The sequence below is a fragment of the Coregonus lavaretus genome, assembly GCF_964263955.1.
Source record: "Coregonus lavaretus genome assembly, contig: HAP1_SCAFFOLD_1455, whole genome shotgun sequence".
Lineage (NCBI taxonomy): Eukaryota > Metazoa > Chordata > Actinopteri > Salmoniformes > Salmonidae > Coregonus > Coregonus lavaretus.
Window position 1 is genome coordinate 44,461 of NW_028159473.1, and position 20,905 is coordinate 65,365.

A 20,905-nucleotide genomic window follows, 5' to 3' on the forward strand; every position below is an offset into this window, starting at 1 on the left:
AAGTTTTGAGGGAACATGCAATTGGCATGCTGACTGCAGGAATAACCACCAGAGCTGTTGCCAGAGAATTGAATGTTCATTTCTCTACCATAAGCCGCCTCTGTCACAACCCGCAGACCACGTGTATGGCACGCGGTTTGCTTTTGTCCATGTTGTGAACGGAGTGCCCCATTGTGGCGGTGGGGTTATGGTATGGGCAGGCATAAGCTACGGACAACGAACACAATTGCATTTTATCGATGGCAATTTGAATGCAGAGATACTGTGACGAGATCCGGAGGCCCATTGTCGTGCCATTCATCCGTCGCCATCACCCCATGTTTCAGAATGATAATGCACAGCTGCATGACGCAAGGATCCGTACACAATTCCCGGAAGTTGAAAATGTCCCAGTTCTTCCATGGCCTGCATACTCACCAGACATGTCACCCATTAAGCATGTTTGGGATTCTCTGGATAGACATGTACAACAGTGTGTTACAGTTCCTGCCAATATCCAGTAACTTCACACAGCCATTGAAGCGGAGTGGGACAACATTCCACAGCGCACAATCAACAGCCTGATCAAACTCTATGCGAAGGAGATGTCACACTGCATGAGGCAAATAGTGGTCACTCCAGATACTGACCGGTTTTCTGATCCACACCGCTGTTTTTTACAGATGCATCTCTGTATTCCCAGTCATGTGAAATCCATAGATTAGGGCTTAACTCATTTATTTCAATTGACTTATTTCCTTATATGAACTGTAGCTTAGTAAAAATCTTTCAAATTGTTGCATGTTGCGTTTATATTTTTGTTCAGTATAAAATACATGCACAGTATGGCATATAAACAATTCAGACATGTTCCACTGCTTATGGGTCAAATAAACATTTTCATAAAGTGGGGGAGCAGGTAGAGCCAGCTCCTCTGGGAACGACAGATACTCCACATGATTGAGACCACAGCGGATGAGGAGGTAGCAATGGTTTTCAGCAGTTCAAATTTAATACCCCCCCTCCCCCTCTACAGAAACCCAGGTAAAAAATAAAATTCTACAGCAGCAGTTACCAGTAAAAAAAATGAAATGCAAAAAAATTATAAAAAGCATTAAGGGGGGGGGTGGGGGGGGGATAGGAGGAGGGCGGGCAAGGACCCGATGAGGGGAAGAAATATATGTTCTATATGCGAGGATTGAGTCCAAAGTCTTAATCGGACGGGGGGTCAGTGAGCGAGGATTGCTGGGAACTTCCTGTTGTGTTCATTCAAAATGGAGGGGAGAAAAATAAACAAACAAAGGATTTGAGTCAAGGTCAATCCAACCAGGGGAAGGAACCAGCACTCTAAGGCAGGGATTCATTCAGGAAGGGTTTTGTCCCTCTCTGGATTGAAAGAAAATCTCACTCCTCTTCAGCTTGTGTGAGCGTTAGTGGAAATGTGTATGTATGGGTACATGTGTGCGTGTTTGAAATTTAATGCACTGTATGTCTGTCTATATGGTCAATTCGGCTCCCCCTTTCACTTGCTGAAAAAAAGGTGGCATTTTTCTATCCTTATTTCGTAATTCTTCAGCTTTTTTTCCTTCTTTCTCCCCTATTCAGTCCCTGACTACCTAGTAGTCATCTAAATCAAAAAACTCGTCGTCCTCTGCCTGGTAATCTATGGCCTGGAAATCCACCCTGTACCGCAAGCATCCTGAAAGCGAGAAATAAAGAAAAAGTCAATTATCTAGATAAAGACTGTTGCGGGACTGAAGAGTCATTACTAATATTAGGTTTATGAAGTTGATCTCATGCTAACATGCTGTGAACTACCACCACAACATGACCATAACAAAGACACCCATGTTATAATCCTATAACAACAACTGGTTGGTGTGGACTCACCCCCGATGCCTCCGAAGCCCTTGACAAACTGAGACCCCTCCTGACTCTTGTCTGTGACGATCTCCAGCGTGGCTCCAAACTTCTTGTAGTTGTTGGCAAACCACTCCAGCAGAGGCATGCTCTCAATCAGCTCGTGGTCCTGCCCCGTCTGTGAACATGCGAGCACACGCACGCACACACACACACCAAATGGACAGGTTTGAGAGCAAAGAAATGTTAACAAGTCAACACCAAAAATTAAACCACCCGAATGGGTTCAGGGACAGAAAGTGTTGTCAAGGCAACCGCTATGTGTGTGTACCTGCGTGTGAGAACAAGGGATAGAGAACAGGGCTTACCTCCTTGTCTGTGAAGTGGGACTTGTCTTTCTCCTGCTCGGGTGTTAAATAAAGAGTCTTCTCATCTGAAACACAAAGCACAATGAAGACAGGGAATGAGAAACCATGTGTGTAGCGTTCTCTTCTCAGTTCTACTTCATGGTGCCAGAGGATATACTGCACATGGGGAGTGCGTGTGTGTACCGTTCTCTGTTCCGATGCTCTCAGCCCCGTGCAGGCGAAGGATGTAGCGCATGGTGTCTAGGTTCTCATAGACGATGAGGATCTCCACAGCCCCCATCTCCAGGGCTTTGAGTGTGTCCTCCACCCCGAAACAGTACTTCCCTGTGTCCTGACTGATCTCATCAAAGTACCGTCCTGCAGAGCGCGAGCGAGCGAGAATGGAGGAGAAGAGAGGAATAAAGGGTCCAAGAAATTGTTTTAGTGATTGGGGATGGAGAAAGGGAAGCAATCATCATCACACTAATTATCATTACCATTCACAAGGAAACAATCTGCACTAACCCTAACAAAAACAGCTAACACAAACAGACACACATTCGCTGGGATAACCCAAAATCTAACCTCAACGTGCCACAAACAGACCTATGAGCTTCTTTTCCTGGATGAACTTGACGTTAGAGAGGACCTCTGCCGACAGCTCGATGGCCTGGTTGAAGCCATTCTCCCCTCCGTACGAGATGTCCACCAGCTTCAGAATCTTCGCCTGTAACCTCTGCACACACACAACAGGGGTTAGTGTGCCGTGAAATGCTTGATTCACTCAGAATCAGAAAATCACAGAGGAATTACACCAAAAGCATCAGCCCGACAAAGGATTAACTGATCACAGTAAGGATTAATGCAGCATAAACCATGGATTATCTCAACCACACACACTTACAGGGTCGAACATGTCGGACTGGCTGAGCTCAGTCTTGAAGTCGGCAGACCCTGCTAGGACCATTCCGGCCACGTTGACCTTGTCGTTGGCCACATAGAGCTGGACAGCTGTCTCAGCCACCTTCCTCACATAGTTGTGTCTCTTCTCCATCCTCAGACGGGCAAAGCGCAGAGCAGACTGACCTCCTCTGCCTGAGAGAGAAATTGTAGTGACTAAAGGGTATTGATGGGGAATAACATCTGTACTGTTCTTGTTCTTATGTCTGCGTGTATGTGTGTCTGTGTGAGATGTGCGGAGCGTACCGTGTTTCTTGGGCAAGTCCACAGTGAACTTGTGCAGCACCTCTCTAGTGTTCCCCTGCAGCGTCCCGAAGAGAGCCCCGCTACCGTCTATCACTATGAAGCCAAACTTACTGTCATCAGACAGCAGGGCCGTCAACGCCTGGAGAGAGAGAGAGAGAGAAAGACAGAGGGCATTTCCATTACAGTAGAGACAATTAGACACTAGTGACAACATGCGACAGACAGACATACATTAGTTGAGCTCCTACCTCAGTGTGGAACTTGTTGTCACAGAGGTACAGGGAGGTGTTGATGGGTTTAAAAGGCTCAAAGTCAATGTTGACTTTCTTCTCTTTGCCCTCGTCTGTCACGATGGTTCCACAGTACACCACCAGGCCATTAGGGGGCACTGCAGGAGAGACACAGGGCTTTTCAGTCAACACAGGCAAGACCCAGTGACCCATAGTAAATACACACAACAAAGAACAGACTGACCCTTGCTGTAGCTTTGGAGTCTGCTATGAGGAGGTCAAGGCTCCAAGCACACACAATGACAGTCACTCACCCTTGTTGTATAGTTTTAGTCTCTGCTGTACAGAGGTGATGGCCCCGAGCACAGAGAGCCTGTTGACTCTGCTCTTGATGTTGGAGGCCGTGCCAAACTCATCAGCCAACATCTTGGCCACTCTGGAGATCTGGTCCTTAGGGGGGATGATCAGCGAGATCATACTAGTTCCATTACTGAGGAGAGAGGGAGAGATGGTTAGACACAACATAAACACACACATTCACAGTCTGTGTAAATAATACTGTCTTAGTCATATCTCAATCTCTGAAAGAAAGGAATACGCTTCCACAATCAAAACAAATCTTCCACCCATCAGCCCCCTCCAATCATTCTCTAATATTACCTGACCCATTTCTACCTTTGTGTGACACAGACACCCTTAAACATTGACAATATCTGACACCATTGGCCACCAAACATTACCTTCCCAGTTTCCACTATCTGAAAGGTGAGGGAGGGGGGCACAGTTTTCATACCGAACAACAAGCTCTGTCCTTGACACCAAAGACTGCGCTGAAGTTCCACTGAGCCACATTGTCTGCATTCACTATACATGCTGACGCTGCATACACACAGGTAGCTAGCTGGCTTGTGAATATAGGTCAAATGGTCAACCTTGCAGGGATGTAACTCAGTTGGTAGAGCACGGTGTTTGCAACGCCAGGGTTGTGGGTTCGATTCCCACCGGGGGTCAGTATGAAAAATAAAAAATAATGTATCACTCACTAACTGTAAGTCGCTCTGGATAAGAGCGTCTGCTAAATGACTAAAATGTAAATGTAATGTAACGCTAGCAGAGGACAGTCGATTCTGCATCAGTGGACAACAAGAATACTTCGGGGGCAAAGCAGTCCCCTTTGCCTAGTCACATCCGAAGGAAGCCACGTAGCTATCTCTGTCAACTACTTATCTAAATGAATATGGATGACCGCTTGTTAACTAAAGTTACACATTGTCACCAAAGGAAGAATAGGACGCGGCAATTGACTGTTGCTTGCTACTCAGAGTATAGATTTAAGCTTTCCACTCCCAAATAGAAGACATGCTCAATGCCATATGTTGATAGCAAGCCAACGTCGCTACTAACTGCTAAGTCTATCGCAGCATATGGGAACATACCGGAGTCAATGTGATAACCGCACCAACACGCTGTTAATCTAGACCCCATCCACGGAAGCCGGCGTTTTCAGCTAGGTAACGTTAGCTAACAACATGTAACTAACTAGTTAAGCCGGACATCAGCACATACAAACAACCGAGCTAGGTACAAATAACACGGCAATCACCATAATAATTATACGATCAACATCGAATACTGGTGGCAACTAACGTTAATTACAATGTTGGCTGTGTTAGCAAGCTAACCGGCTACCATAGCTAAACTACCACTCCCAAATTCGGCCTCACTAATCCAGCTATTATCACACGGTCCATTCACTTCGGCATATCGACACCCAGGCAGACACATTATGCACACACCGGTATTCAACCACTTACCCACGGGCAGCTTCCAAACTTTTAATCAGTTTCTTGATTTTCCATATCTCCACGTTCCTGTCTGCCGCGTTAGGGTCGTCCGCCATCTTTCCTGCTGTAATCGCTTCAGCACCTGAAAGAGAAGAACATCATCTAGCTGGCTAACGTTACATCGGATTTTAGGTTGCCAGGGTGACAGTTGTGTACCTCTCTGAGCTACAAGCGGGTGTCGGAGAGGGACCTGGACCAGCAGTGGTCGACCTACCGGGAGGAAGAAGACTATACCCCCGCTTGCTGTGTCAGCAAAGTGCGCGGAAAAACTAGGCCTACACACTCTTCCCAGGCTCTAGTGTCCAACCTATTCGTTATCTAACGTCGCAACCCGACCTAGTTTCGCCTCGCTTCGTCGAGAAACCGTTAAAATCTTCAACTGTCAACCCGTTCCACCCGACACCTTGCATTTACAAACATAACCGACGACACCGTACCTGCCTCGGGCAACGCCGCTCCGGTCTCTTCGCTGCGGCTGCCGCGCTAGCTGAATCGGTAGTCGGTGAAATGACGATGCCTTTCCTGCCGGTTCCTCTCCACAGGCTTCGCGTGGTGCGATGAGGCTCACATGTGGGAGGTTATTTCGTTTATTCTCACTTCCTGGAAACCGCGTTGAAACGGTGAGTTACTTTGTTGGTTGGTCAAAACTCCATGTTGATCATGGATATCTTCACGGTAATTGGAGTGATGAACTATCATACGAAAATGGGCGGGGATATCTCAAAATGTTTAATGTGGGATTTGTAGTCAAAATTATATTTTATGACTAATCACAACTTGAAGTTCTCCTGAACTTCTGTAGTGACTAGGATGGAGAAAAAACATTAGCTAGTTAAGCAATGTCATGAAATGAAAATATCCATCAGTCATAATATGGTCAGTTTTTTTTTATTTTGTTTTATTTATTTCACCTTTATTTAACCAGGTAAACCAGTTGAGAACAAGTTCTCATTTACAACTGCGACCTGGCCAAGATAAAGCAAAGCAGTGCGATAAAAACAACAACACAGAGTTACATATGGGGTAAAACAAAACAAAGTCAAAAATACAACAGAAATACATATAATATAGAGTGTGTGCAAATTTAGCAAGTTATGGAGGCAAGGCAATAAAATAGGCTATAGTGCAAAATAATTACAATTAGTATTAACACTGGAATGATAGATGTGCAAGAGATGATGTGCAAATAGAGATACTGGGGTACAAATGAGCAAAATAAATAACAATATAGGGATGAGGTAGTTGGGCGGGCTAATTTCAGATGGGCTGTGTACAGGTGCAGTGATCGGTAAGGTGCTCTGACAACTGATGCTTAAAGTTAGTGAGGGAGATAAGTGTCTCCAGCTTCAGAGATTTTTGCAATTTGTTCCAGTCATTGGCAGCAGAGAACTGGAAGGAATTGCGGCCAAAGGAGGTGTTGGCTTTGGGAATTACCAGTGAGATATACCCGCTGGAGCGCAGACTACGGGTGGGTGTTGCTATGGTGACCAATGAGCTAAGATAAGGCGGGGATTTGCCTAGCAGTGATTTATAGATGGCCTGGAGCCAGTGGGTTTGGCGACGAATATGTAGTGAGGACCAGCCAACAAGAGCGTACAGGTCACAGTGGTGGGTATTATATGGGGCTTTGGAGACAAAACGGATGGCACTGTGATAGACTACATCCAATTTGCTGAGTAGAGTGTTGGAGGCTATTTTGTAAATGACATCGCCGAAGTCAAGGATCGGTAGGATAGTCAGTTTTACGAGGGCATGTTTGGCAGCATGAGTGAAGGAGGCTTTGTTGCGAAATAGGAAACCGATTCTAGATTTAACTTTGGATTGGAGATTCTTAATGTGAGTCTGGAAGGAGAGTTTACAGTCTAACCAGACACCTAGATATTTGTAGTTGTCCACATACTCTAGGTCAGACCCGTCGAGAGTAGTGATTCTAGTCGGGTGGGCGGGTGCAAGCAGCGTTCGGTTGAAGAGCATGCATTTAGTTTTACTAGTGTTCAAGAGCAGTTGGAGGCTACTGAAGGAGTGTTGTATGGCATTGAAGCTCGTTTGGAGGTTTGTTAACACAGTGTCCAATGAAGGGCCAGATGTATACAAAATGGTGTCGTCTGCGTAGAGGTGGATCTGAGAGTCACCAGCAGCAAGATCGACGTCATTGATATACACAGAGAAAAGAGTCGGCCCAAGAATTGAACCCTGTGGCACCCCCATAGAGACTGCCATAGGTCCAGACAACAGGCCCTCCGATTTGACACATTGAACTCTATCTGAGAAGTAGTTGGTGAACCAGGCGAGGCAGTCATTTGAGAAACCAAGGCTATTTAGTCTGCCAATAAGAATGCGGTGGTTGACAGAGTCGAAAGCCTTGGCCAGGTCAATGAAAATGGCTGCACAGTACTGTCTATTATCGATCGCGGTTATAATATCGTTTAGGACCTTGAGCGTGGCTGAAGTGCACCCATGACCAGCTCGGAAACCGGATTGCATAGCGGAGAAGGTACGGTGGGATTCGAAATGGTCGGTGATCTGTTTGTTGACTTGGCTTTCAAAAACTTTTGAAAGGCAGGGCAGGATGGATATGGGTCTGTAACAGTTTGGATCTAGAGTGTCACCCCCTTTGAAGAGGGGGATGACCGCGGCAGCTTTCCAATCTCTGGGGATCTCAGACGTTACGAAAGAGAGGTTATACAGGCTAGTAATAGGGGTTGCGACAATTTCGGCAGCTAGTTTTAGAAAGAAAGGGTCCAGATTGTCTAGCCCAGATGATTTGTAGGGGTCCAGATTTTGCAGCTCTTTTAGAACATCAGCTGTCTGGATTTGTGTGAAGGAGAAGCGGGGGGGGCATGGGCAAGTTGCAGCGGAGGGTGCAGAGCTGGTGGCCGTGGTAGTGGTAGCCAGGTGGAAAGCATGGCCAGCCGTAGCAAAATGCTTGTTGAAATTCTCGATTATTGTAGATTTATCGGTGGTGATAGTGTTTCCTAGCCTCAGTGCAGTGGGCAGCTGGGAGGAAGTGCTCTTATTTTCCATGGACTTTACAGTGTCCCAAAACTTTTTGGAGTTAGTGCTACAGGATGCAAATTTCTGTTTGAAAAAGTTAGCCTTTGCTTTCCTAACTGCTTGTGTATATTGGTTCCTAACTTCCCTGAAAAGTTGCATATCGCGGGGGCTATTTGATGCTAATGCAGTACGCCACAGGATGTTTTTGTGCTGTATAAGTTTGGTCAGTGGAATAATTGATTTTGTCAATTATGGAAGCCTCTAATTTCCTCTTTATAATATTGAGTATAGCTACTTTGCAATTGCATTAAAAAATATATAAATATATACAGTACCAGTCAAAAGTTTGGACACACCTACTCGTTCAAGGGGTTTTCTTTATACATTGTAGAATAATAGTGAAGACATCAACACCATGAAATAACACATATGGAATCATGTAGTAACCAAAAAAGTGTTAAACAAATCAAAATATATTTTATATTTGAGATTCTTCAATTAGCCACCCTTTGCCTTGATGACAGCTTTGCACACTCTTGGCATTCTCTCAACCAGCTTCACCTGGAATGCTTTTCCAACAGTCTTGAAGGAGTTCCCAAATATGCTTAGCACTTGTTGCCTGCTTTTCCTTCACTCTGCCGTCCGACTCATCCCAAACCATCTCAATTGGGTTGAGGTCGGGGGATTGTGGAGGCCAGGTCATCTGATGCAGCACTCCATCACTCTCCTTCTTGGTAAAATAGCCCTTACACAGCCTGGAGGTGTGTTGGGCCATTGTCTTGTTGAAAAACAAATGATAGTCCCACTAAGCCCAAACCAGATGGGATGGCGTATTGCTGCAGAATGCTGTGGAAGCCATGAATTCTAAATAAATCACAGACAGTGTCACCAGCAAAGCACACCCACACCATAACACCTCCTCCTCCATGCTTTATGGTGGGAACTACACATGCAGAGATAATCAGTTCACCCACACCGCGTCTCACAAAGACACAGCGGTTGGAAACAAAAATCTCAAATTTGGACTCCAGACCAAAGGACACATTTCCACTGGTCTAATGTCCATTGCTCATGTTTCTTAGCCCATGTGCAGGTCTCTTCTTATTATTGGTGTCCTTTAGTAGTGGTTTCTTTGCAGCAATTCGATCAGATGTGTCTGTTACTTGAACTCTGTGAAGCATTTATTTGGGCTGCAATTTCTGAGGCTGGTAACTCTAATGAACTTATCTTCTGCAGCAGAGGTAACTCTGGGTCTTCCATTCCTGTGGTGGTCCTCATGAGAGCCAGTTTCATCATAGTTCTTGATGGTTTTTGCGACTGCACTTGAAGAAACTTTCAAAGTTCTTGACATTTTCCGGATTGACTGACCTTCATGATGGACTGTCGTTTCTCTTTGCTTATTTGAGCTGTTCTTGCCATAATATGGACTTGGTATTTTTCCAAATAGGGAATCTCAAAAAGAAAATATATTTTGATTTGTTTAACACTTTTTTGGTTACTACATGATTCCATATGTGATATTTCATAGTTTGGATGTCTTCACTATTATTCTACAATGTAAAAAATTGTAAAAATAAAGAAAAAACCTTGAATGAGTAGGTGTGTCCAAACTTTTGACTGGTAGTGTGTATATTGGCAATGTAGAACAAAATCTACAGTATTTCTTCCAAAGTTAAGCCCAGTGTTACACCACTAGATGACAGCATTGATTCACTAAAGAAAGCACCTTTATGGTACTACACTAGTACTCCTGCCCGCACCTCCATACATCTCAGATTCCATTCGAATTTCCCCTCTGCCTATATTACGCAGCAATTTGCGAGGCAGTCTGCCTCCAGTACAATATAAACACCCATTTATCACCCTCTGTCTGCCATCAGAGCTGTAATCTGTTGCCTGGAAACGGATCCGGCCTACTGTTCAGTGTTTTGGTCAGACAAGTTACATTTTCTCAGAGACAACAGATTATCTGCAGACAGGGTCAGAGCGATATCATTCTGTTACTTCAGACAGGTAAAGGTGAGTCAAGGAGAGAAACTCATGTTCTGTCTTTGTGTGCAGTAGTAGATCCAGAAGAACCTGCAACCTACAATGATTTCTGGTGACTCCTCCTTAAGGTAGAGACCGCCATATGAGAGAGGTTGGCTGACCATGTGTGTGTGTGTGTGTGTGTGTGTGGGAGGGTTATGGCGAGAGCGACCCCACACAGATGCCATCAGGTCCGCACTCCTCCACTTTCCATCTGTGACCATCTGCTAGAGGGAGCTGAGGGAGGGAGAGGTTAGAGGGAGGGAGGGGATAGAGGGAGGGAGGGAGAGGATAGAGGGAGGGAGGGAGAGGATAGAGGGAGGGAGGGAGAGGATAGAGGGAGGGAGGGAGGGATGTTGAGGTGTTCAAGGGCATCCCTGTGCTTGTCACAAACCGAACAAAGGGGGAGGGGAGGGGTGCCGCTTTGGGTGGGATGTGGTGAGACACAAAGACACTCACGCACACACACCTCACTATGTACCCCACCCCACACCTGCTCTCGTCCCTCATGTCACATTCAGTTTAGTCCCTACCAGGAGACTGCAAGAGCCGACATATACAGTACAATCATTGGAGCAGACAGAGATAGCAGTGACAGGGCCCTGGCCTCATCCTGACTTAAAGCATTATCACAACAAACACAAAAACTGACCTTGGATAAGTGCTGAGGGGGAACTATATTGATGGCTCTGACTCAGAATTTCCCATTGACTGGTGGAGATCACAGACCCCTGATGACTGAATGTGTCAAATGACTAAACCAGCTAGTGCTTCAGTCTCATTTCCATCAGCACAGGGTTTATTAAGCCTGGGCCCGCCTCTTTCTACACATCAATGACTGCATAAATGGAGCCGTGCAAATACAACTTGATCAAATGACTGTGATATTTATTTGAAACGTAATCTCTGGTGTTATATAAAATACCCATAAATGCTTGGCTCATTTATTCTCCCTCTGACAACGTCATGTCCAGTTTGGAGTGTAAAGACACAGCTCTCAGCGAGCCAGGGAAAACCTTTGAAACCCTGAGAGGGAATTAAGCAGCCGTTTTTCCGCATGCTAATTTGTGTCTCACTGTCTCTCTCTCTGCCACATTCAGACAGGGGATCATAATCGTCAGCACTTCAATAACTAGCATCCCTGCTAAAGACACATCTTCTTAAGCAGCTGCTGTGTGTGTCAAATCAAATCAAATTGTATTTGTCACATACACGTGTTTAGCAGATGTTATTGTGGTGTAGTGAAATGCTTGTGCTTCTAGCGCCGACAGTGCAGTAATATCTAACAATTTCACAACATCTACCCAATACACACACATCTAAGTCAGGAATGAATTAAGAATAAATACATCTATGGAAGAGTGATGTCAGAGCGGCATGGACTAAGATACAGTAGAATAGTATAGAATACAGTATATACATATGAGATGAGTAATGCAAGATATGTAAACCTTATTAAAGTGACTAAGATACCGTAGAATAGTATAGAATACAGTATATACATATGAGATGAGTAATGCAAGATATGTAAACATTATTAAAGTGGCTAGTGTTCCATTTCTTAAAGTGGCCATTGATTTCTAGTCTATGTCTATAGGCAGCAGCCTCTAATGTGCTAGTGATGGCTGTTTAACAGTCTGATGGCCTTGAGATAGAAGCTGTTTTTCATTCTCTCGGTCCCAGCTTTGATGCACCTGTACTGACCTCGCCTTCTGGATGATAGCGGGGTGAACAGGCAGTGGCTCGGGTGACTGATGTCCTTGATGATCTTTTTGCCCTTCCTGTGACATCGGGTGCTGTAGGTGTCCTGGTGGGCGGGTAGTTTGCCCCCGGTGTGTGTGTGTGTGTGTGTGTATCTGGCAGTGTCTAGCTGGTATCTAGTGTGCTGCTGCTTCTGCTCTGTGTTTTGGGGTGTGGAAGAAAGTGCCCATGGCCGGGGCTTTGCTGTGTGTTTTCCATCTAATCTCTGAGTCTACATTCTTGTCACATCTCTGCCTCTCCCTCCCTCTCTCTCCTCTCTACGTCCTCCTCAGAGGCAGACAGGAGATTTACTGATCTGCTCCTAAATATTAAGTGGATTAATCAGGAACAGAGAGCGGGGGCTTCATAAATAGCAATGAGAGGCGGTGAGACGAGAGAGGGTTGAGGATCCTCTCCGTGTCCACTCTGTGTAGAGCTATTAAGAGTTTATTAATGCACTGGATTAAACCCAATAACCTCCATTTAAAGAAGGTGGGACATGCAATCTATCTTAATGATGGATCTCATAGGGGTCACACCTAAAGGGAACTGGGAGCCAGGGAAACAATGCCCGCCTCCACCGCTGAGTGACATGGGGCAAAAGCCAATCACATTTATTCTATGAGGGCGCCCTTGAGAGGTAGTGTCTCGCCCTCTTGTACAGAACCTTTCGGTGTGCTTAGTGGCGATATAGAGGCCCAAAATGCTTAACGCTGCAGGTTGAAGTTAAATATATAATGGGCACGTTTCCTTTTATGCTATGTTAACCTTCATCTTTCACCAACCAAGCACGTCCCTGATACAGCATCCTATACTGCAACAGCAGATTTGTTATTTCTGAGTATTACGCTTGAGTAAAAAGAGAGAGCAATTAATATTAAGTCATATTAAGGAGGTACAATCAAGCCCTACGATAACGGACATGACAATCCAATAAGGGGCTGTTTTGACAACTGTCAACATGCTCTGTCAACACATTGATGCTATGTCAACACCTCTCACTGATAACGCCTGCTGTCCCTGAGAGGAAGCAGACACAGTACCATATGTTAATCCTGACAGCATCCCTGGGGCTTTTGCAGTGTCTTTGTTTGGCTTGAGTCTGCAGGGGAAATGGTAGGAAACAAGTGGTGTTTAACAATTTCAAACAATCTGCATCAATTCAGCCCGTGGTACAGTATATCAGTTCTCTAGAAACCTATTTCCTGGGAGAATAGGTTGTGTGTGAGCAGCAATATTACAGTTCTGGATTTGAAGGCTTGGTCTTGGAATGGCTCACATTTGGAAAGATTCGTTTTTTTGTGACGTTGACTGAACAAGATACCGGGCTGGCCCAGCCGACTTGAGGTTCAGACACAGATCTTAGGTCAGTATTGTGTGTTTTGCCCAAATGGGTTTGAGAAGGGTAGGCTGACCCTAGATCTGTGCCTAATGCGCTGTTTCTATCTATAACTTTATTAATCCACACCACCAGTCACAGATCACAGCCCTAACCCAGTCTTAAATCACCATGACACAATCATAACAGACTCAGAATGAAAGAGGGAGCGAGAGGGCAGAACTTATGGAGCAAGATAGAGAGGGAGAGAGACTGAAAAATGGATTTTCTTCCAGCTGCATAAATCAAATTGAGTACAAAAAGGGCATTATCAAATCGATAGATTTAATATAGCATATTAGATGAAGACAAAGGCATGTCTGGTGAGGGGAGGTAACTTTTGAATGATGGCACTGGAACACATCAATATATTCCATTGCTATTTGGATGAAGGATAAGCTATGTAGAATGCAATAACACACAACTCCCAAACCTCTATAAAACTTGTTAAAGGCATAAATGCAAAGCTCATGTATGCCTGAGTGACAAAGTAGGAGTAATATGTATTTTGTGTGTGTGTTCACGTAAAAATTGCATTATTTAAATAAGACCATCACACAGAGAAGGTACAGGACAGGACAGACTTAAATTTATTCAGACAAACATTGTGGAACTGTTACAATAAAATCAATATATTTTCAGCCCATAACATCAACATTCCATTATAGCTCCAGAAGGGGAAAAATAAAACACTGAAGAACTCACTACACTATGCTTCTATGGAAAGAGCTACATTAATCTAGCTACATTAAGGACAATTGATTTACACACCTTAGTCTGTTAAATGCAACTGGACAAAGCCACAGTGCCTTCACACGGCAATATATTACACCCCTTTCACATAGTATTTTTTTCTCTTTACAAAGTAAAAATATATAGAATTAACAAAGAAGACTTTAGCAAATATGGCCATTTATGTGTGTTTGGACTAGTGGAGGTGTCATATTAGAACTGTGTGTGTGTGTGTGTGTGTGTATCTGAGGACAGTTCAGTAACTGTCTAGTACAGGTTGGAAATGAGAAGGACCATTTCCTTCTCATTTATTGCGCTTTTGTAGACGTTTGAGCGACTAGGGCCAAACAGAGGGAGGGTTACTCAGCTTTGTACACAAGTAGGCCAGGCAAGGGAGGGACAGCAGTGACATCAGGACAGGGCAAGGGTCACTTAGGACATCATGAGAGGGAAAAAGTCAAGGCCAGGTTGATCGCAGAATCAAAAAAGGAGCCTTACACTACTTCAGCAAGAGAGGACTTTATACATGTGCATGCGGGTGTGTGTGTGTATTGTGTTAGTGTAAGATTTATTGTCTCTCTGGCTGATGTACACACAGAGAGGTCAGAGTTGAAGATGCAAAGGGTAAACAAAACTAAAGGGTCATCATGCATGTTATTGACGTGATCAACAAACAACAAATCAATATCAGGGTCAGAGGTCAGAGGTGAGAGGTCAGAGGTGATGCAGTGATCAGTTGTGACCAGATGAGTTAATGTTGTGATCGATACAGGGACCAAGGAGAAGAACTGAAATCACCCAACAGTTGTTACTAAATACACAGATACATACGAGTATGGGTGAGGGACATGGAAATAGTTAGAGAGGGATGAGGAGGGAGAGGGGGAAGGAGAGAGAGGAGGGGGAGGAGAGAGATAGATGGGGAAGGCGAGAGATGAGGGGAGGAGAGAGAGGGGGAAGGAGAGAGAGGAGGGGAAAGAGAGAGATGAGGGGGAGGCGAGAGGAGGGTAAAGAGGGAGAGGGGGAAGGAGAGAGGGGGGAAGGAGAGAGAGGAGGGGAAGGAGGGAGAGGGGGAATGAGAGAGAGGAGGGGAAGGAGGGAGAGGAGGGGAAGGAGGGGAAGGAGGGGAAGGAGAGAGAGGAGGGTAAGGAGAGAGAGGGGGAAGGAGAGAGATGAGGGGAAGGAGAGAGAGGGGGGAGGAGAGAGAGGCGGAAGGAGAGAGAGGAGGGGAAGGAGAGATATGAGGGGAAGGAGAAGAGGGGGAAGGAGAGAGAGGAGTGGAAGGAGGGAGAGGGGGAAGGAGAGAGAGGAGGGGAAGGAGAGAGAGGGGGAAGGAGAGAGAGGGGGAAGGAGATAGAGAGTGGAAAGGAGAGAGAGGAGGGGAAGGAGAGAGAGGGGGAAGGAGAGAGAGGGGGAAGGAGAAAGATGAGGGGAATGAGAGAGAGGGGGAAGGAGAGAGGAGGGGAAGGAGAGAGAGGTGGAAGGAGAGAGGGGGGGAAGGAGAGAGAGGGGGAAGGAGAAAGATGAGGGGAATGAGAGAGAGGGGGAAGGAGAGAGGAGGGGAAGGAGAGAGAGGTGGAAGGAGAGAGAGGGGGAAGGAAGAAACAATAAGAACAGAGAACAAAAAGGGAGGATGGGCAGTAGAGAAAAAGAGAGATTTGAGGGAAAGAGAAAGAAAGCCCAAAACCCAAAAGCATCACTTTCATCCCATGAGTTCCTCTTCCTGTCTTTCATCTTGGAGTGAGATGAAAGGTTGACTCTACGGGCGTCAAATGACCACCCATTACCTATTACCCACAACCACCCATTCCACCCAATCGTGGTGTGCATTACTCGTCTCCACAGAGACCTTGGGTGGAGAGACAAGGCAGCGATACGGCAGCCTCGCAGGGGAGACATCTCTGAGCTATAAAAACCAAAATAAGGGAAATTAAAGGAAAGAGAGGAGCGAGAGGAGTGCCATGGCTGTAAAACTCCCTCATGCATTCCCCCAGTGTGAAAAACAGAGGAGATAGAGAGAGAAAGAGAGAGGAGGGTAGAGAGAGGGAGAAAAATAGGGAAAATAAGCGAGTGACAAAATGATAGTGAAGATGAGCGAGAGAGAGAGGGAGCTAGAGGGAGTGAAAGGCTGTGAGTGAGGGAGCAGAAAAAGAGAGAGAGTGGGAGATTTGAAAGTGAGTAAGCAGGGTTAGGTCGTGATAGGCTGTTTTCTAATTAGCTGTGTGTCTGCCTGGAACTACACTTTTATTTCACAGATCAAATTGAAACATCAGTGGTGCCAACTGACTGGCTGAAGAGTAGAAGAGCTCAGTGGTGTATTGTGTGCTGGATTCCTTACAAAAACATATTGCAGTTTTCAAACTGCAGTAAAAGTGCAGTAACTGCAGTCGACTGTGGTATTTTGGACACAGTAATTGCAGAATAACTGCAATGTACTGCACTGTAACTGCAGTTATACTGCACTGTAACTGCAGTTAAACTGCAAAATTACTCTGGTAAAAAAAAACTGTGTTATTTTGGACGCAGTATTGGCAGTATACTGCAGTTATACTGCAATCTTTTTTCGTAAGGAAAGAGCCAAAGTGTCAATCACAAGACTCACACTTTAATCAAAGATCTGTTCAAGATGTGTTTCCACTGGCCAAAGCACACCAAAGCAAGAGCAATGTACCATTACGCTGCATCACAAGACCAATGAAACACAAGCCTTGCAAATACAGTACTGACAACTGATAAAATAGTGCCCGGCTCAGACCCGCAAATATATACGTCCGATCATCCAAGGCCTGTCATTATCAAAGTGGAATGCCACTGAGCATTGTGTGGGTGTGCTTATACTGTTCCAGTGTAAGGCTTATAACTGTTCATAAGCCTGCCTTATGGGTTAAGCCTATCTCATCTGGGTTTATGGGATAGATACATTAAGATAACTGACCTCACTTGACTACAACCCGAAATATTCTGGAAAAAAACTGGAACTTATTTAGAATAGAAGTTATAGAATGTTCCACTTCCTCTGTCAACAGTACACACCAATGGCTACAGAAATTAAACTCGATGACAAACAAAACTATTATGCTAAGATGTTATTTTTAACAGACTCACGCTGCTTCTAGTTGTGTTTTTTTCTCTCTCCCAAAGCGAACCCATAAAAGCATTTTGTGTTTGTGTCCGTTTCTAAATCTTGAAAGGTCAGAATAATGGCAGGGCTCTTTGTGTGACTACAATTAGATTTAACTGTTCCACAGACTAAGTGGCTCCACCTGAAACAGAAGTACAAAACTAGCTAAAAAAATTAAGTCATTATCAAAGCTTTCAAGCTGAGGAGAGTGGTTGCTATTTAGTAAGTGGCTAACAACATGGTTTTGAACTTGTAAAAGCTAAATTGGAGGAGGAAGCATCAAATAAAGACTACACAGCATTGAGACAGCAAGGGAAGAGAGCACTGCAGCCGCCAATATGGGCATTGTCAAATCAACATCAAATCAAATTTTATTTGTCACATGCTTCGTAAACAAGAGGTGTAGACTAACAGTGAAATGCTTACTTACAGGTCCTTTTCCAACAATGCAGAGTTAAAGATAAAGATATTGACTCCTCTGTACACAGGACACATAGTTATACACTGAGTGGACAAAACATTAGGAATACCTGCTCTTTCCCTGACATAGACTGACCAGGTGAATCCAGATGAAAGCTATGATCCCTTATTGCTGTCACTTGTTAAATCTACTTCAATCAGTGTAGATGAAGGGGAGGAGACCGGTTCAAGAAGGATTTTTAAGCCTTGAGACAATTGACATGGATTGTGTATGTGGGCCGTTAAGAGGGTGAATGGGAAAAACAAACCTTTGAACGGGGTATGGTAGTAGGTGCCAGGCGCACCGGTTTATGTCAAGAACTGCAACGCAACTGGGTTTTTCACGCTCAACAGTTTCCCGTGTGTATCAAGAATGGTCCACCACCCAAAGGACATCCAGCCAACTTGACACAACTGTGGGAAGTATTGGAGTCAACATGGGCCAGCATCCCTATGGAAAGCTTTCAACACCTTGTAGAGTCCATGCCCCGACGAATTGAGGCTGTTTTAAGGGCAAAAGGGCGGGGTGCAACTCAATATTAGGAAAGTGTCCCTAATGTTTTGTACACTCAGTGTATCTTCCCACCCAAACTTCTCTTCAGCAGGGGCGTAGTCATGGAACATGCAACAAAAAGTAACACATCATCACTCTTGCTGGTTCTAGGGCACCCTGGAACATTCAATAACAGCAAGAACGTTATTCTCGACCAAAGAGCCTATAGAATATAATGGAACCAGAGAATATGGTATTCTAGAACATGAGGGCTGAGGCCGGGAGCGGAACACGGAGTCTCTGACAGAAGGCCCAGAACACACCATAGAATCTGTCTCTGGCCTCACAGACAGACAAAGAGACTCTCAGAGACACACAGAGACAGATAAAGAGAGAGAAAGGGGAGATGAGAGAGGGAGAGGGAGTAAGAGCAAGAAAGAGAGAGAGAGGGGATATAGCAATGTGTCAGTCAAAGGTTGAAGGGTTTGAGGACAGTTGCAGTAGCAGAGGGACACACATTAAAAGAGACTAGACAGTCTTTGTTTGAATTGAATAGGTCTCTATTATCTGAAGGAGAGTAGGAGGGGCACACTATATGAAGGTGGAGTAGTGGAGAGAACGTTTCAAGGTGAACAAGAGGCATAGTGGAGGGGATAGTCAGTTGATGCTGAGGGGTAGGGGGTGGGACGAAGGAGACGCTGGAATGGCTTCAGGTCTGTTCAGAGTTAACGGGGGTCCCTGGTTGGTTGATGGGAGAACAGGTGGGGGCGGAGCTACCAGATGTAGCCAGTCTCGTCGTCTTTGTCATCTTCCTCGTCCTCGTCATCCTCAATTGCCCCTCTGGGATGGATCCGGCCCCGCCTCTGCTTCTGCCGGCTCCTCCCACTCTGAGCTGGCTCCTCCTCCTGGTCATCAAGGAGAATGACGGCGCCCCCGCTACCAAAATCCCCCGAGGTCTCTTGGTCCTCCTCTACACAGAGAGAGAGAGCCAGTCAGGTTAGACAGAGACAGACAGATTAGACACACATTTAACAGAGACAGATGGGTTAAATAAAGAGACAGAGAGACAGACAGGTTAGACAGAGAGTCAGACAGGCTAGACAGAGAGTCAGACAGGTTAGACAGAGAGTCAGACAGGTTAGAGCAGAGGTTCCCAAACTTCTTTGGCCAGCGACCCGATTTAGTTATCTTTGTTTTTGCAACCCCACCATGTAAAAAAGGTGATGTAATCAACGGCCAATGTTAACTTTTTAAATTGGGGATATGACAGTTTATTACAAATCAGTCTGACAGTACTTTTGACAGTATTTCAGTCTGAAGGAAGTATGGTTTGAAGTGACTGAAATAAATCAGAAAGGTATTGGGATGTTCAGAAGATCATCAGGCAATCATTTTGTTTGATCTTGATGATGTTCTTTCCCCCCCAGGCTGATTTAGTGCCTGGTCTTGTCCACTCTATTCTAATGAGGCTTGTGGACATTGTAGAGGGAAACAGAAGACACTGTGTTCCTGAGAGTATTATCTTTCAGTGATGGGGTCATAATATGCAGCTTAAACCATTCAAAAGATAGAACCACATTTGTAGAAAAAAATAAACAGAAACTGGCTACCGGAGGTTACTGACATAACCCCGGTTTTATGAACCAAGTGCAATTAAATAAATAAAAATCCCCAGAGTTTCTCTCGCAACCCCATTTTCAAATCAGGCGACCCCACATGGGGTCGTGACCCCTAGTTTGGGAAACGCTGGGTTAGAGACAGCGAGACAGACAGGTTAGAGACAGAGATAGAGAGACATACAGGTTAGATACAGAAACAAACTAACCCATACACAGACAACCTGCTTTTGGTTGAGATGTGCTATTCCGACAACACAATGCATTACTGTAAATAACCTCATCTTCCTCCAGTGGTCCATCTGAGCCTGAGCTCTGCTTTATCCCAGCTCACAATCTTATAGCATCAAACGCTTCAAAGGAACGCTGTTAAAGCCCAAATACATGAGCAGGGAATCAGAGGAGGCAGCCAGAGGCATTCAGCTATAGATAGATAAGGCTTCACAGGCTGTTCTCAGATCTGTCTGGTTGGATACACAACTTCCATTAGCAGCACAGGATTTACAACGCTAACATTCAGTCTGGCAATTGTTACTGAAGATCAGTATCCTTGTAAAAATGGAACTATGCTTTAGAGATACAATTACCAAAAATCACATTCCACAACTACAAAAGAAAAATGCGACAATAACAACCTCTGTTCCTCTTAAAGGTCTGGAGAGTTTAGTTTTTTTCGCGGGGCGACACGCACGTGCGCACACACACACAGGCACCTTTGCTCTGTAAAAAAGTGTCTACCAGAACAGACATTGAGAGGCATCCCACGTTCAGTGGTATCTTTAAAGAAAGACTCAGCGAGATGGCTGCCTCCAGCACCCCAGATAACACAGGCTCAGATAACACACACACACACACACACACACAGTAACACCTTTATC

The 20,905-nt window shown here is 45.0% G+C and overlaps 2 protein-coding genes across 4 annotated transcripts in view; both read right to left on the reverse strand.

The window, feature by feature from the left end:
• Window positions 1-702: 702 nt before the first annotated feature.
• LOC311122815 (eukaryotic peptide chain release factor subunit 1-like) lies at window positions 703-6,143 on the reverse strand. Of its 3 annotated transcripts, none has more exons than XM_084197133.1 (11): window positions 5,904-6,143; window positions 5,437-5,548; window positions 3,937-4,112; window positions 3,641-3,780; window positions 3,393-3,531; window positions 3,091-3,281; window positions 2,793-2,922; window positions 2,391-2,564; window positions 2,208-2,272; window positions 1,870-2,017; window positions 703-1,678 (listed from the first exon to the last, which is right to left on the reverse strand). In XM_084197133.1, exons 2-11 carry the CDS (start codon window positions 5,520-5,522, stop codon window positions 1,596-1,598), a joined length of 1,332 nt encoding a protein of 443 aa, XP_084053259.1. In that variant the 5' UTR covers window positions 5,523-5,548; window positions 5,904-6,143; the 3' UTR covers window positions 703-1,595. The 3 variants fall into 3 exon arrangements, with proteins under 3 accessions (XP_084053259.1, XP_084053261.1, XP_084053260.1); XM_084197135.1 differs by having other exon boundaries at window positions 5,908-6,044; XM_084197134.1 differs by having other exon boundaries at window positions 5,623-5,996.
• A 13,041-nt stretch (window positions 6,144-19,184) lies between these two features.
• The window catches only part of LOC311122817 (testican-1-like), a gene marked incomplete at both ends in the record, with an annotated part of 49,562 nt that continues 47,841 nt past the window's right edge, over window positions 19,185-20,905 (reverse strand). The window contains one exon of the mRNA XM_084197137.1: window positions 19,185-19,381. Coding sequence (XP_084053263.1) covers window positions 19,185-19,381 — 197 coding nt within the window. The remainder of the gene's footprint in view (window positions 19,382-20,905) is intronic.

Coding starts and splice junctions, on each gene's coding strand:
- LOC311122815 (XM_084197133.1), bottom strand. CDS start 5,522: ATGGCGGACGACCCTAACGCGGCAGACAGGAACGTGGAGATATGGAAA. Junction 4,113..5,436: donor AGTTTGGAAGCTGCCCGTGG/GTAAGTGGTTGA, acceptor CTCTCTCCTCAG/TAATGGAACTAGTATGATCT. Junction 3,781..3,936: donor ACTAAAACTATACAACAAGG/GTGAGTGACTGT, acceptor TCTCTCCTGCAG/TGCCCCCTAATGGCCTGGTG.